This window comes from Oncorhynchus tshawytscha, unplaced genomic scaffold (genome assembly GCF_018296145.1).
Source record: "Oncorhynchus tshawytscha isolate Ot180627B unplaced genomic scaffold, Otsh_v2.0 Un_contig_1870_pilon_pilon, whole genome shotgun sequence".
In the NCBI taxonomy this organism is placed as follows: Eukaryota; Metazoa; Chordata; class Actinopteri; order Salmoniformes; family Salmonidae; genus Oncorhynchus; species Oncorhynchus tshawytscha.
In genome coordinates, this window is record NW_024609342.1 from 119,234 (window position 1) to 136,349 (window position 17,116).

The 17,116-nt window shown below is 47.1% G+C and overlaps 1 protein-coding gene across 1 annotated transcript; it reads right to left on the bottom strand.

Annotated features, from left to right (window-relative positions):
• Positions 1-353: 353 nt before the first annotated feature.
• LOC112241957 (tetratricopeptide repeat protein 30A-like) lies at positions 354-15,729 on the bottom strand (the record flags this gene model as incomplete). Its single annotated transcript, XM_042314920.1, has 7 exons — positions 354-741; positions 1,400-1,529; positions 2,483-2,561; positions 4,378-4,481; positions 4,638-4,709; positions 11,098-11,308; positions 15,602-15,729. Coding segments are annotated over 7 exons (861 nt in total), but the record flags the coding sequence as incomplete, so codon positions are not given.
• Positions 15,730-17,116: the final 1,387 nt, after the last annotated feature.

The window sequence follows — 17,116 nt, forward strand, 5'->3', positions numbered from 1 at the left end:
TGTTTATGTTGTGTTTATATTGTTGTGTTATGTTGTGTTTATATTGTGTTTATGTTGTGTTTATGTTGTGTTTATGTTGTGTTTATATTGTGTTTATATTGTGTTTATATTGTGTTTATATTGTGTTTATGTTGTTTATATGTTGTGTTTATGTTGTGTTTATATTGTGTTTATTTTGTGTTTATAATGTGTTTATATTGTGTTTATATTGTTGTGTTTATATTGTGTTTATGTTGTGTTGCATGTTGTCTCTGCCAACAGCTCTCCGGGCCCAGGCTCAACTAAACTAAACACGCTCAAATGAATGAGGCCCCATGGCGTCTCCCACTGTGTGTGTGAGTAAGACGAGGATAGAGAGTCCAGAATATGTTTAACAGAAGTCAGAACAACAGCTTGTAACTTTCAGACGATGCAGAAAATAACAACAAGCCACATATATAATGTATAACAGCTCATGTGATGTGGTCCAGGTCGATAGAGTTGAACTGTTTGGGGTGTAGAACAGGTTTTAAAAAGGCTTTAGTGTAAACTACTGGTTCTGTCCGATGACATCACCGGGTTCCGTTCGATGACATCACAGGCTCTGTTCCGTTCTAGTATGACATCACTGGTTCCATCCGATGACCTCATAGAAGAGAGCTTTGAGGAGGCGAGACTCGTAGGTGACGGTGTTCTTTCCGATGTGCATCCTGTCCTCCTCCAGTGGCTGTTCTATCATGGCTGGCTCTGTCTTACCGTACACTACAGGGAGAGAGGGGGGGGAGGAGAGAGAGAGGGAGGGGGGAGGGAGAGGAGAGGGGGGGAGAGGAGAGAGGGGGGGGAGAGGAGGGAGGGGGGAGGGAGGGAGGGGGGAGAGAGGGGGGGAGGAGAGGGAGAGGGGGAGGGGGAGGAGGGAGAGGAGGAGGGGGAGGAGGGGGAGAGAGAGAGAGGGGAGGGGGAGGGGGAGAGGGAGAGAGAGGGGAGAGGGGGAGGGAGAGGAGAGGGGGAGGAGGAGAGAGAGGGGGAGAGGAGGAGAGGAGGGGGAGGGAGAGGGGGAGAGAGGGGGAGAGGCAGGGAGGGAGAGGGAGAGGAGAGGGGGAGGGAGAGGAGGGAGGGGGAGGAGGAGAGGAGAGGAGGGAGGGGGAGAGAGAGAGGGGGAGGGAGAGGGAGAGGAGAGAGGGGGGAGGGAGAGGGGAGAGGGGGAGGGAGAGAGAGGAGAGAGGGGGAGGGGAGAGAGAGAGGAGAGAGGGGGAGGGAGAGAGAGGAGAGGGACGAAAGCAGGGTAAATGGTGTGTTGAAACTGTGTATGTGTCTGTCTGCACGTGTCTGTGGGTGTGTGTGAGTGAGTGTGCATGTGTGTGTCTGTCTGCACGTGTAATTATGTATGTGTGTGTGTGTGTGTGTGTGTGCGCGTCCGTACCTTCACAGTGCTCCAGGAACTGAATACACTCCTGAACAACTGAGTCCCTGATCATGATCATGTGTTTGGCCGTGTTCTCCAGCAGAGACAGGAAACAGCGCTTAGCATAGAACCAGGTGTCTGTTCCCAGCTACACACACAGGACGACAACCACGAGAGAAGGATACGAAACCCTGGTCAGAGGAATAGATATGTCCTTCTCATTCCCTCCTGATTCAGGGAATCTTCCAACTAGGATTTCTGGAAAACCTGGCTGGACATTGGGGGGGGGGGCAGGGATATACACTCAGGAGACTCAGTCAATTTGACAGGTACCCTGATCTAAACAACTTGTACCTGGCCTGAAAACAAGTTAAAACCAGTTAAACAAGCTAAGACCAGTTAAAACGAGTTAAAACCAGTTAAACAAGCTAAGAAATAAGATGTGAGACAGGAGGATGGAGGGATAGTTTAAGGTGTTCAACAACCTTTTTGTGAGATAAGACCCAAATGATGGAGAAAGAGGAGATGGGGAGATGATGGAGGCATCTACTGTGTAGCTCAGTGGAAGAGTGGGTGGTAGACAGTTCTAGAAACTCAACAACACTCCTACAGAGATGGTCTAGTCTAGAGTGTCTCTTGTGAGGGACAATCATGTGTAGTCTAGTATAGAGTGTCTCTTGTGAGGGACGGTCATGTGCAGCTCAGTGTGTGGTCGATAAAGTTGTAGGAATGACAACAACACTCCTACAGAGACACTCTGTGTGTGTTCAGCCGGGCTGAGTGAGCAGACACAGGTGCAGAACTCTGGGCTATGTTTCGGTTGGCCAATATCTAAACAAAGATCAAACACTCTGGAAGGTTATGTCCCAAATGACACCCTATTCCCTATCTAGTGCACTACTTTTAAACAGAGTAGTGCACTTCTTTTAAACAGAGTAGTGCTCTTCTTTTAAACAGAGTAGTGCACTATATAGGGAATAGGGTGTCATTTGGGACACACTACCAACATGTTTGTCAGGGGTGAAGTGGTAAAAACATCCAAAAACATTGGCTTTCCAAGAGAATGTTCCAGAACTGCCGGATAGAAAAACAATGTGCAACCTTCTTGTTGTACGGTTCCAGACTCTTGATGACACGGGTGATGCCGAAGTCGTAGTTCCCCTTGGCACAGTACAGGGTCCTGGAAGAGAGATATAAACCCTATTAACACAGTACAGGGTCCTGGAAGAGACATAGAAACACTATTAACACGGTACAGGGTCCTGGAAGAGAGATAAAAACACTATTAACACAGTACAGGGTCCTGGAAGAGAGATAGAAACCCCATTAACACAGTACAGGGTCCTGGAAGAGAGATAGAAACCCTATTAACACAGTACAGGGTCCTGGAAGAGAGATATAAACCCTATTAACACAGTACAGGGTCCTGGAAGAGAGATATAAACACTATTAACACAGTACAGGGTCCTGGAAGAGAGATATAAACCCTATTAACACAGTACAGGGTCCTGGAAGAGAGATAGAAACCTTATTAACACAGTACAGAGTCCTGGAAGAGACATAGAAACACTATTAACACAGTACAGGGTCCTGGAAGAGAGATATAAACACTATTAACACAGTACAGGGTCCTGGAAGAGACATAGAAACCCTATTCATTAACACAGTACAGGGTCCTGGAAGACAGATATAAACCCTATTCATTAACACAGTACAGGGTCCTGGAAGAGACATAGAAACACTATTAACACAGTACAGGGTCCTGGAAGAGACATAGAAACACTATTAACACAGTACAGGGTCCTGGAAGAGAGATAGAAACCCTATTAACACAGTACAGGGTCCTGGAAGAGAGATATAAACCCTATTAACACAGTACAGGGTCCTGGAAGAGAGATATAAACCCTATTAACACAGTACAGGGTCCTGGAAGACAGATATAAACCCTATTCATTAACCCTGGAAGAGAGATATAAACCCTATTAACACAGTACAGGGTCCTGGAAGAGAGATAAAAACACTATTAACACAGTACAGGGTCCTGGAAGAGAGATAGAAACCCTATTAACACGGTACAGGGTCCTGGAAGAGAGATATAAACACTATTAACACAGTACAGGGGTCCTGGAAGAGAGATATAAACCATATTAACACAGTACAGGGTCCTGGAAGAGAGATATAAACACTATTAACACAGTACAGGGTCCTGGAAGAGAGATAGAAACCCTATTAACACAGTACAGGGTCCTGGAAGAGAGATAGAAACCCTATTAACACAGTACAGAGTCCTGGAAGAGAGATATAAACACTATTAACACAGTACAGGGGTCCTGGAAGAGAGATATAAACCATATTAACACAGTACAGGGTCCTGGAAGAGAGATATAAACACTATTAACACAGTACAGGGTCCTGGAAGAGAGATAGAAACCCTATTAACACGGTACAGGGTCCTGGAAGAGAGATATAAACACTATTAACACAGTACAGGGTCCTGGAAGAGAGATATAATCCCTATTAACACAGTACAGGGTCCTGGAAGAGAGATATAATCCCTATTAACACAGTACAGGGTCCTGGAAGAGAGATATAAACCCTATTAACACAGTACAGGGTCCTGGAAGAGACATAGAAACACTATTAACACGGTACAGGGTCCTGGAAGAGAAAACCCTATTAACACAGTACAGGGTCCTGGAAGAGAGATATAAACCCTATTAACACAGTACAGGGTCCTGGAAGAGAGATATAAACCCTATTAACACAGTACAGGGTCCTGGAAGACAGATATAAACCCTATTCATTAACACAGTACAGGGTCCTGGAAGAGAGATATAAACCCTATTAACACAGTACAGGGTCCTGGAAGAGAGATATAAACCCTATTAACACAGTACAGGGTCCTGGAAGAGAGATATAAACCCTATTAACACAGTACAGGGTCCTGGAAGAGAGATTCCACTATACCGCTGAAGGACCGTGTAAATCCAACTCACCCTATCACCAGGTTGACTATACAGAGGTGGAAGACTTTCTTATCGGGGTCGTCGTAGGAGATCTGCTCTTCCTCCTTCTCGATCTTCCTCATCAGTTCTTCAGCCTGAGGAGAACATGGTTACAGGGACAGTGGTGGGATCAGATGTTTCACTGTGTTTTATACTATTCACTCACTCACTCACTCACTCACTCACTCACTCACCACTCACTCACTCACTCACTCACTCACTCACTCACTCACTCACTCACTCACTCCTACCTCTTCGTTCTGGCTGGTCATGATATAGGAGACACACAGGTTAGCCAGCACAACAGCACTGACATTCAGGATCTGGAGAGGGGGGAGAGAAAGAGAAGGGGGGTGAGAGAGAGGGGGAGGGAGAGAGAGAGAGAGGGGGAGGGAGAGGGGAGAGAGAGAGGGGGGAGAGAGAGCAAGAGGGGAATGGAGAGAGAGAGAGGAGAGAAAGAGAGAGTGAGAGAGAGAGAGGGGAGAGAGAAAGAGAGAGAGAGGGGAAAGAGAGAGAGATGAGAGAGAGAGAGAGAGAGAGAGAGGGGGAGGGGAAGAGAGAAAGAGAAGGGGGTGAGAGAGAAGGGGAGGGAGAGAGAGAGAGTGGGGAGAGAGAGCAAGAGGGGAATGGAGAGAGAGAGAGAGAGAGAGAGAGGGGAAGAGAGAGAGAGAGAGAGAGAGAGAGAGAGAGAGAGAGAGAGAGGGGAGAGAGAGAGAGAGAGGGGAGAGAGAGAGAGAGAGAGAGGAGAGAGAGAGAGAGAGGAGAGAGAGAGAGAGAGAGAGAGAGAGAGAGAGAGAGAGAGAGAGATCAGTCAGAAGGACACTTTGGGAAGAAGGGCAGACCTGCGTTGGTAAACTGTGGATGTTCAACACTTCATCACTCCAGAAACACTAAAGTATCATGCAGAGATGAGACACAGCATTCAGAGCATCCCTAATGGCACCCTGTTCCCTACATAGTGCACTACCTTTGACCAGAGTGCTATGGGCGATGGGCAAAATTTGTGCACTTTGTAGGGAATAAGGGGCCATTTGGGACGCGACCCCAAAGTGTGAGACTGGCCACTGCATTCAGAGTCACTGCACTCTCCCACCAGGTGTGAGAATGGCCACTGCATTCAGAGTCACTGCACTCTCCCACCAGGGGTGAGAATGGCCACTGCATTCAGAGTCACTGCACTCTCCCACCAGAGGTGAGACTGGCCACTGCATTCAGAGTCACTGCACTCTCCCACCAGGTGTGAGACTGGCCACTGCATTCAGAGTCACTGCACTCTCCCACCAGGGGTGAGACTGGCCACTGCATTCAGAGTCACTGCACTCTCCCACCAGGGGTGAGACTGGCCACTGCATTCAGAGTCACTGCACTCTCCCACCAGGTGTGAGACTGGCCACTGCATTCAGAGTCACTGCACTCTCCCACCAGGGGTGAGACTGGCCACTGCATTCAGTCACTGCACTCTCCCACCAGGTGTGAGACTGGCCACTGCATTCAGAGTCACTGCACTCTCCCACCAGGGGTGAGACTGGCCACTGCATTCAGAGTCACTGCACTCTCCCACCAGGGGTGAGACTGGCCACTGCATTCAGAGTCACTGCACTCTCCCACCAGGTGTGAGACTGGCCACTGCATTCAGAGTCACTGCACTCTCCCACCAGGTGTGAGACTGGCCACTGCATTCAGAGTCACTGCACTCTCCCACCAGGGGTGAGGCTGGGGTACAGGGACGTGGGTGTGTGGGTGTTACCGAGGGTTTACGTCGGCAGGGACACTCCTGTATATTACAGTGTTCCAGCTATGTAGCCAGCAGGGGAGCAGACAGGATTCATTTCAACAGCAGCATGACATCACCAGACCTCCTACTCTCCTGTAGTCTATATGACTACGGTCAACAGTACTATAGTCTATATGACTACGGTCAACAGTACTATAGTCTATATGACTACGGTCAACAGTACTATAGTCTATATGACTACGGTCAACAGTACTATAGTCTATATGACTACGGTCAACAGTACTATAGTCTATATGGCTACGGTCAACAGTACTATAGTCTATATGACTACGGTCAACAGTACTATAGTCTATATGACTACGGTCAACAGTACTATAGTCTATATGACTACGGTCAACAGTACTATAGTCTATATGACTACGGTCAACAGTACTATAGTCTATATGACTACGGTCAACAGTACTATAGTCTATATGACTACGGTCAACAGTACTATAGTCTATATGACTACGGTCAACAGTACTATAGTCTATATGACTACGGTCTTCAGTACTATAGTCTATATGACTACGGTCTTCAGTACTATAGTCTATATGACTACGGTCAACAGTACTATAGTCTATATGACTACGGTCAACAGTACTATAGTCTATATGACTACGGTCTTCAGTACTATAGTCTATATGACTACGGTCTTCAGTACTATAGTCTATATGACTACGGTCAACAGTACTATAGTCTATATGACTACGGTCAACAGTACTATAGTCTATATGACTACGGTCAACAGTACTATAGTCTATATGACTACGGTCAACAGAACTATAGTCTATATGACTACGGTCAACAGTACTATAGTCTATATGACTACGGTCAACAGTACTATAGTCTATATGACTACGGTCAACAGTACTATAGTCTATATGACTACGGTCTTCAGTACTATAGTCTATATGACTACGGTCTTCAGTACTATAGTCTATATGACTACGGTCAACAGTACTATAGTCTATATGACTACGGTCAACAGTACTATAGTCTATATGACTACGGTCAACAGAACTATAGTCTATATGACTACGGTCAACAGTACTATAGTCTATATGACTACGGTCAACAGTACTATAGTCTATATGACTACGGTCAACAGTACTATAGTCTATATGACTACGGTCTTCAGTACTATAGTCTATATGACTACGGTCTTCAGTACTATAGTCTATATGACTACGGTCAACAGTACTATAGTCTATATGACTACGGTCAACAGTACTATAGTCTATATGACTACGGTCAACAGAACTATAGTCTATATGACTACGGTCAACAGTACTATAGTCTATATGACTACGGTCTTCAGTACTATAGTCTATATGACTACGGTCTTCAGTACTATAGTCTATATGACTACGGTCTTCAGTACTATAGTCTATATGACTACGGTCAACAGTACTATAGTCTATATGACTACGGTCAACAGAACTATAGTCTATATGACTACGGTCAACAGTACTATAGTCTATATGACTACGGTCAACAGTACTATAGTCTATATGACTACAGTCAACAGTACTATAGTCTATTTGACTACGGTCAACAGTACTATAGTCTATATGACTACGGTCAACAGTAGTCCACTACAGGGGCTTTCTGAACAGAAACATCTAAGGCCCGTAAACATTCAAATGGTATTACACTGTGCCTTAGGAAAGCATTTAGTCCTCTTGACCTTTCCAAAAAACGTTGCTACGTTACAGCCTTGTTCTAAAATGGATGAAATAAAACGTGCTCCTCAGCAATCTACACACAATAATCCATAACGAGAAAGCGAAAACAGTTTTCTGGATTTTTTTTGCGAAAAAAATAAAAATAAAAGAATTATGTTTTTTTTTACATAAGTATTCAGACCCTTTTCGACGAGACTTGAAATTGTGCTCAGGTGCATCCTGTTTCCATTGATCATCCTTGAGATGCTTCTACAATTTGATTGGAGTCCACTTGTGGTACATTCTATTGATTGGTCATGATTTGGAAAGGCACACACCTGTCTATATGAAAGGTTCCACAGTTGACAGAGCATGTCAGAGAAAAAAACCAAGCCATGAGGTGGAATGAATTGTCTGTATAGCTCTGAGACAGGATTGTGTCGAGGCACAGATCTGGGGAAGGGTACCAAAACATTTCTGCAGCATTGAAGGACCCAGTGGCCTCAACATTCTTAAATGGAAGATGTTTGGAACCACCAAGACTCTTCCTAGAGCTGGCCGCCCGGCCAAACTGAGCAATCGGGGGAGAAGGACCTTGGTCAGAGAGGTGACCAAGAACCTGATGGTCACTCTGACAGAGCTCCAGAGTTCCTCTGTGGAGATGGGATAACCTTCAAGAAGGACAACCATCTCTGCAGCACTACACCAATCAGGCCTTTATGGTAGAGTGGCCAGACAAAAGTCACTCCTCAGTAAAAAACACATGACAGCCCGCTAGGAATTTACCAAAAGGCAGCTAAAGACTCTCAGACAATGAGAAACAAGATTCTCTGGTCTGATGAAACCAAGATTTAACTCTGGTCTGAATGCCAAGCTTTACGTCTGGAGGAAATCTGGCACCATCCCTACGGTGAAGCATGGTGGTGGCAGCATCATGCTGTGGGGATGTTTTTCAGCGGCAGGGACTAGGAGACTAGTCAGGATCAAGGGAAAGATGAACGAAGCAAAGTACAGAGAGATCCTTGATGAAAACCTGGACCTCAGACTGGGGCGAAGGTTCACCTTCCAACAGGACGACGACCCTAAGCACACAGCCAGGTCAACGCAGGAGTGGCTTTGGGACAAGTCACTGAATGTCCTTGTTGCCCTGCCAGAGCCTAGACTTGAACATGATTTAACATCTCTGGAGAGACCTGAAAATAGCTGTGCAGCAACGCTCCCCATCCAACCTGACAGCGCTTCAGAGGATCTGCAGAGAAGAATGGGAGAAACTCCCCAAATACAGGTGTGCCAAGCTTGTAGCATCATACCCAAGAAGACTCAAGGCTGTAATCTCTGCCAAAGTACTGAGTAAAGGGTCTGAATACTTATGTAAATGTGATATTTCAGTTTTTATTTGTAATAAATTAGCACAACATTTTTTTACTTCATCATTATGGGGTATTGTGTATAGGTTGATGAGGGAAAAAACTATTTTAATCAATTTTAGAATAAGGCTATAAATGTAACAAAGTGTGGAAAAAGTCAAGGGGTCTGAATATTTTCCTGAAGGCAATGTGATCCCTCCCTCTCTCCTTTCTCCCCCCATCTCCCTCCCTCTCTCCTTTCTCCCTCCCTCTCTCCTTTCTCCCCCATCTCCCTCCCTCTCTCCTTTCTCCCCCATCTCCCCCATCTCCCCCTCTCTCCCCCCATCTCCCTCCCTCTCTCCTTTCTCCCCCCATCTCCCTCCCTCTCTCTCCCCCATCTCCCTCCCTCTCTCCTTTCTCCCCCATCCCCCATCTCCCTCTCTCCTTTTCTCCCCCATCTCCCTCCCTCTCTCCTTTCTCCCCATCTCCCTCCCCTCTCTCCTTTCTCCCCCCATCTCCCCTCCCTCTCTCCTTTCTCCCTCCATCTCTCTCCCCCATCTCCCTCCCTCTCTCCTTTCTCCCCCCCCCATCTCCCTCCCTTTCTCCCCCATCTCCCTCCCCTCTCCTTTCTCCCCCATCTCCCTCCCTCTCTCCTTTCTCCCCCCATCTCCCTCCATCTCTCCCCCATCTCCCCCATCTCTCATCTCTCCTTTCTCCCCCATCTCCCTCCCTCTCTCCTTTCTCCCCCATCTCCCTCCATCTCTCCCCATCTCCCTCCCTCTCTCCTTTCTCCCTCCATCTCTCCCCCATCTCCCTCCCTCTCTCCTTTCTCCCCCATCTCCCTCCCTTTCTCCCCCATCTCCCTTCCTCTCTCCTTTCTCCCCCATCTCCCTCCCTCTCTCCTTTCTCCCCCATCTCCCTCCATCTCTCCCCCATCTCCCTCCCTCTCTCCTTTCTCCCCCATCTCCCTCCATCTCTCCCCCATCTCCCTCCCTCTCTCCTTTCTCCCTCCATCTCTCCCCCATCTCCCTCCCTCTCTCCTTTCTCCCCCCATCTCCCTCCCTTTCTCCCCCATCTCCCTCCCTCTCTCCTTTCTCCCCCCATCTCCCTCCTCTCTCCTTTCTCCCTCCCTCTCTCCTTTCTCTCCCCCATCTCCCTCCATCTCTTTCTCCCCCATCTCTCCTTTCTCCCCCATCTCCCTCCCTCTCTCCTTTCTCCCCCCCCCCATCTCCCTCCATCTCCCCCATCTCCCTCCCTCTCTCCTTTCTCCCTCCATCTCTCCCCCATCTCCCTCCCTCTCTCCTTTCTCCCCCATCTCCCTCCCTTTCTCCCCCATCTCCCTTCCCTCTCTCCTTTCTCCCCCATCTCCCTCCCCTCTCTCCTTTCTCCCCCATCTCTCCCCCATCTCTCCCCCTCTCTCCTTTCTCCCCCCCATCTCCCCCATCTCTCCCCCCCATCTCCCTCCCTCTCTCCTTTCTCCCTCCATCTCTCCCCCATCTCCCTCCCTCTCTCCTTTCTCCCCCCATCTCCCTCCCTTCTCCCCCCATCTCCCTCCCTCTCTCCTTTCTCCCCCATCTCCCTCCCTCTCTCCCCCCATCTCCCTCCCTCTCTCCTTTCTCCCCCCATCCCCCTCCCTCCATCTCTCCTTTCTCCTTTCTCCCCCATCTCCCTCCCTCTCTCCTTTCTCCCCCCCACCTCCCTCCCTCTCTCCTTTCTCCCCCCTCCCTCCCCCTCCTTTCTCCCCCCCATCTCCTTTCTCCCCCATCTCCCTCCATCTCTCCTTTCTCCCCCATCTCCCTCCATCTCTCCTTTCTCCCCCATCTCCCTCCCTCTCTCCTTTCTCCCCATCTCCCTCCATCTCTCCTTTCTCCCCCCATCTCCCTCCCTCCCTTTCTCCCCCCATCTCCCTCTCTAGTTAACTCACGTTGTCGTAGTGTTTTTTAACGATGGGTTCGTAAAAGCCGATGGCTTCCTTGTACTTGTTCTCCTGCATGAAGAGAACGTGAGCCACGTTGAGCTTCCAGGTGTCGTGTTCGTTGCAGAACTCCACCGACTTACGGAAGATCTTCTCAACCATCTGGTAGTTCTCCCTGTTCCAGTAGATCTTAGCCTGGGCCATCAGAACTGGGATGTACCTACAGGACAGGACAACAGTTATATACCAGTTATATACCAGTAGATCTTAGCCTGGGCCATCAGAACTGGGATGTACCTACAGGACAACAGTTATATACCAGTAGATCTTAGCCTGGGTTATCAGCACTGGGATGTACCTACAGGACAGGACAACAGTTATATACCAGTAGATCTTAGCCTGGGCCATCAGAACTGGGATGTACCTACAGGACAGGACAACAGTTATATACCAGTAGATCTTAGCCTGGGTTATCAGAACTGGGATGTACCTACAGGACAACAGTTATATACCAGTAGATCTTAGTCTGGGTTATCAGCACAGAGATGTACCTACAGGACAGGACAACAGTTATATACCAGTAGATCTTAGTCTGGGTTATCAGAGCTGGGATGTACCTACAGGACAGGACAACAGTTATATACCAGTAGATCTTAGCCCAGGTTATCAGCACTGGGATGTACCTATAGGACAGGACAACAGTTATATACCAGTATATCTTAGCCTGGGAATCAGCACTGGGATGTGGGGTGTTATTTTTTATTCTTTATTTCTGGAGAAACCTAACTTGATTATTTAGCAGACATCACTTACTTATGTCTTGATGAGAACGATGTCCATTTCGTCTGTTCTCTTTGGTCGCAATGTCTTTTTTTTTTTTTAGATAAACACCTCGTTTTTGAATGGTAACTGTGTTAAAGGGTGGAGTTTTGGGCGGGGTGAGGAAAGGTCTGACTTTCAGGTTACAATCGGCTATAAGTATACAGCAGAATGCCGATGGTCCTCACTTTGATTATGCTGTAATAACATACTGCAGCACCAGGACCAGGATCTCTATTCATTTAAGACATTTACATTACATCTCTATTCATTTAAGACATTTACAGTACATCTCTATTCATTTAAGACATTTACAGTACATCTCTATTCATTTAAGACATTTACAATACATCTCTATTCATTTAAGACATTTACAGTACATCTCTATTCATTTAAGACATTTACAGTACATCTCTATTCATTTAAGACATTTACAGTACATCTCTATTCATTTAAGACATTTACAGTACATCTCTATTCATTTAAGACATTTACAGTACATCTCTATTCATTTAAGACATTTACAGTACATCTCTATTCATTTAAGACATTTACAGTACATCTCTATTCATTTAAGACATTTACATTACATCTCTATTCATTTAAGACATTTACAGTACATCTCTATTCATTTAAGACATTTACAGTACATCTCTATTCATTTAAGACATTTACAGTACATCTCTATTCATTTAAGACATTTACAGTACATCTCTATTCATTTAAGACATTTACAGTACATCTCTATTCATTTAAGACATTTACATTACATCTCTATTCATTTAAGACATTTACAGTACATCTCTATTCATTTAAGAGAGCAGATTAGGGCTTTCAGGAGGAATATGGAAAATCTACTGGAGACATTTCAAAAGTACTGGTAGACTTGGTGATTTTGGTCACGGACATTGCCATTCACAAACAATATAATCAGATGCCTGTTTTACACCGACCTCGAAAACCCAGGAAAATGATCAGGTACAGTAGACGGCAACACTGTAAAGCCCAGGAATATGATCAGGTAACAGTAGGCTACAATACTGTAAAGCCCAGGAAAATGATCAGGTACAGTAGGCGACAATACTGTAAAGCCCAGGAAAATGATCAGGTACAGTAGGCGACAATACTGTAAAGCCCAGAAAAATGATCAGGTACAGTAGGCGACAATACTGTAAAGCCCAGGAAAATGATCAGGTACAGTAGGCTACAATACTGTGAAGCCCAGGAATATGATCAGGTACAGTAGGCTACAATACTGTAAAGCCCAGGAAAATGATCAGGTACAGTAGGCTACAATACTGTAAAGCCCAGGAAAATGATCAGGTACAGTAGGCTACAATACTGTGAAGCCCAGGAAAATGATCAGGTACAGTAGGCTACAATACTGTGAAGCCCAGGAAAATGATCAGGTACAGTAGGCTACAATACTGTAAAGCCCAGGAAAATGATCAGTACAGTAGGCTATAATACTGTAAAGCCCAGGAAAATGATCAGGTACAGTAGGCTACAATACTGTAAAGCTCAGGAAAATGATCGACTCACTGATAAATAAATAAAATAAAAATTAATTACTTAAAAATCACACAATGTAATTTGCTGGATTTTTGATTCCGTCTCTCACAGTTGAAGTGTACCTATGATAAAAATTACAGACCTCTACATGCTTTGTAAGTAGGACAACCTGCAAAATCGGCAGTGTATCAAATACTTGTTCTCCCCACTGTATATATAAACTGGAGTGGACTCATGGAAAGGCTCAGTAAGACATGTTATATATATATATAACCACTATAGCAGTAGATGTTAGCCTGGGGGAAAGGCTCAGTAAAGACATGTTATATATATAACCACTATAGCAGTAGATGTTAGCCTGGGGGAAAGGCTCAGTAAAGACATGTTATATATATAACCACTATAGCAGTAGATGTTAGCCTGGGGAAAGGCTCAGTAAAGACATGTTATATATATAACCACTATAGCAGTAGATGTCCTGGGGGAAAGGCTCAGTAAAGACATGTTATATATATAACCACTATAGCAGTAGATGTTAGCCTGGGGAAAGGCTCAGTAAAGACATGTTATATATATAACCACTATAGCAGTAGATGTTAGCCTGGGGGAAAGGCTCAGTAAAGACATGTTATATATATAACCACTATAGCAGTAGATGTTAGCCTGGGGAAAGGCTCAGTAAAGACATGTTATATATATAACCACTATAGCAGTAGATGTTAGCCTGGGGGAAAGGCTCAGTAAAGACATGTTATATATATAACCAATATAGCAGTAGATGTTAGCCTGGGGAAAGGCTCAGTAAAGACATGTTATATATATAACCACTATAGCAGTAGATGTTAGCCTGGGGGAAAGGCTCAGTAAAGACATGTTACATATATAACCACTATAGCAGTAGATGTTAGCCTGGGGGAAAGGCTCAGTAAGACATTATATATATATATATAACCACTGGGGGAATCACCAATACGGAAGAAGAGGAGATACACCATTCAGACAGACCAGACTGGGGGAGAAGGTCCAGACCAGTTATATATATATATAACCACCACCATGGGGGAATCAGACAGGGAGAAGGTCCAGACCAGCCACCAACCAGACAGGGAGAAGGTCCAGACCAGCCACCAACCAGACAGGGAGAAGGTCCAGACCAGCCACCAACCAGACAGGGAGAAGGTCCAGACCAGCCACCAACCAGACAGGGAGAAGGTCCAGACCAGCCACCAACCAGACAGGAGAAGGTCCAGACCAGCCACCAATCAGAAGGGAGAAGGTCCAGACCAGCCACCAATCAGGAAGGGAGAAGGTCCAGACCAGCCACCAATCAGACAGGGAGAAGGTCCAGACCAGCCACCAATCAGAAGGGAGAAGGTCCAGACCAGCCACCAATCAGACAGGGAGAAGGTCCAGACCAGCCACCAATCAGGAAGGGAGAAGGTCCAGACCAGCCACCAATCAGACAGGGAGAAGGTCCAGACCAGCCACCAATCAGGAAGGGAGAAGGTCCAGACCAGCCACCAATCAGGAAGGGAGAAGGTCCAGACCAGCCACCAATCAGAAGGGAGAAGGTCCAGACCAGCCACCAATCAGGAAGGGAGAAGGTCCAGACCAGCCACCAATCAGGAAGGGAGAAGGTCCAGACCAGCCACCAATCAGACAGGGAGAAGGTCCAGACCAGCCACCAATCAGGAAGGGAGAAGGTCCAGACCAGCCACCAATCAGAAGGGAGAAGGTCCAGACCAGCCACCAATCAGACAGGGAGAAGGTCCAGACCAGCCACCAATCAGACAGGGAGAAGGTCCAGACCAGCCACCAATCAGACAGGGAGAAGGTCCAGACCAGCCACCAATCAGGAAGGGAGAAGGTCCAGACCAGCCACCAATCAGGAAGGGAGAAGGTCCAGACCAGCCACCAATCAGGAAGGGAGAATGTCCAGACCAGCCACCAATCAGGAAGAGAGAATGTCCAGACCAGCCACTAATCAGACAGGGAGAAGGTCCAGACCAGCCACCAATCAGACAGGTAGAAGATCCAGACCAGCCACCAATCAGGGAAGAATAAGGGACCAAAGTGACCAACCAGCAGAGTAGGTGAGGTAAGTCACCAATCAGGGAAGAGAAAGGTGAGACAAGCTACCAATCACACAGGAGAATACTCAGTAGGGGCGGGGTCTACTCACTTCTCCACCATGTCATCGTAGTCCTGGAGGGTTTTCTTCAAGGCTTCGTTGTCCCGGGCTAGTCTGGCTTCCTGTATCTTAGAGACAAAGATTACACACAGGTCACGGGCTAGCCTGGCTTCCTGTATCTTAGAGACAAAGATTACACACAGGTCACAGGTCCATCTTAGGGCTAGTCTGGCTTCCTGTATCTTAGAGACAAAGATTACACACAGGTCACGGGCTAGTCTGGCTTCCTGTATTTTAGAGACAAAGATTACACACAGGTCACGGGCTAGCCTGGCTTCCTGTACCTTAGAGACAGACTACACACAGGTCACGGACTAGCCTGGCTTCCTGCACCTTAGAGACAGATTACACACAGGTCACGGGATAGCCTGGCTTCCTGTATCTTAGAGACAGATTACACACAGGTCACGGACTAGCCTGGCTTCCTGTATCTTAGAGACAGATTACACACAGGTCACGGGCTAGCCTGGCTTCCTGTATCTTAGAGACAGATTACACACAGGTCACGGACTAGCCTGGCTTCCTGTACCTTAGAGACAGATTACACACAGGTCACGGACTAGCCTGGCTTCCTGCACCTTAGAGACAGACTACACACAGGTCACGGACTAGCCTGGCTTCCTGCACCTTAGAGACAGACTACACACAGGTCACGGGCTAGCCTGGCTTCCTGCACCTTAGAGACAGATTACACACAGGTCACGGGCTAGCCTGGCTTCCTGCACCTTAGAGACAGACTACACACAGGTCACGGGCTAGCCTGGCTTCCTGCACCTTAGAGACAGACTACACACAGGTCACGGGCTAGCCTGGCTTCCTGTATCTTAGAGACAGATTACACACAGGTCACGGGATAGCCTGGCTTCCTGTATCTTAGAGACAGATTACACACAGGTCACGGACTAGCCTGGCTTCCTGTATCTTAGAGACAGATTACACACAGGTCACGGGCTACTCTGGCTTCCTGCACCTTAGAGACAGATTACACACAGGTCACGGACTAGCCTGGCTTCCTGCACCTTAGAGACAGACTACACACAGGTCACGGGCTAGCCTGGCTTCCTGTACCTTAGAGACAGATTACACACAGGTCACAGGCTAGCCTGGCTTCCTGCACCTTAGAGACAGACTACACACAGGTCACGGACTAGCCTGGCTTCCTGCACCTTAGAGACAGACTACACACAGGTCACGGGCTAGCCTGGCTTCCTGCACCTTAGAGACAGATTACACACAGGTCACGGGCTAGCCTGGCTTCCTGCACCTTAGAGACAGACTACACACAGGTCACGGGCTAGCCTGGCTTCCTGCACCTTAGAGACAGACTACACACAGGTCACGGGCTAGCCTGGCTTCCTGCACCTTAGAGACAGACTACACACAGGTCACGGGCTAGCCTGGCTTCCTGCACCTTAGAGACAGACTACACACAGGTCACGGGCTAGCCTGGCTTCCTGCACCTTAGAGACAGATTACACACAGGTCACGGGCTAGCCTGGCTTCCTG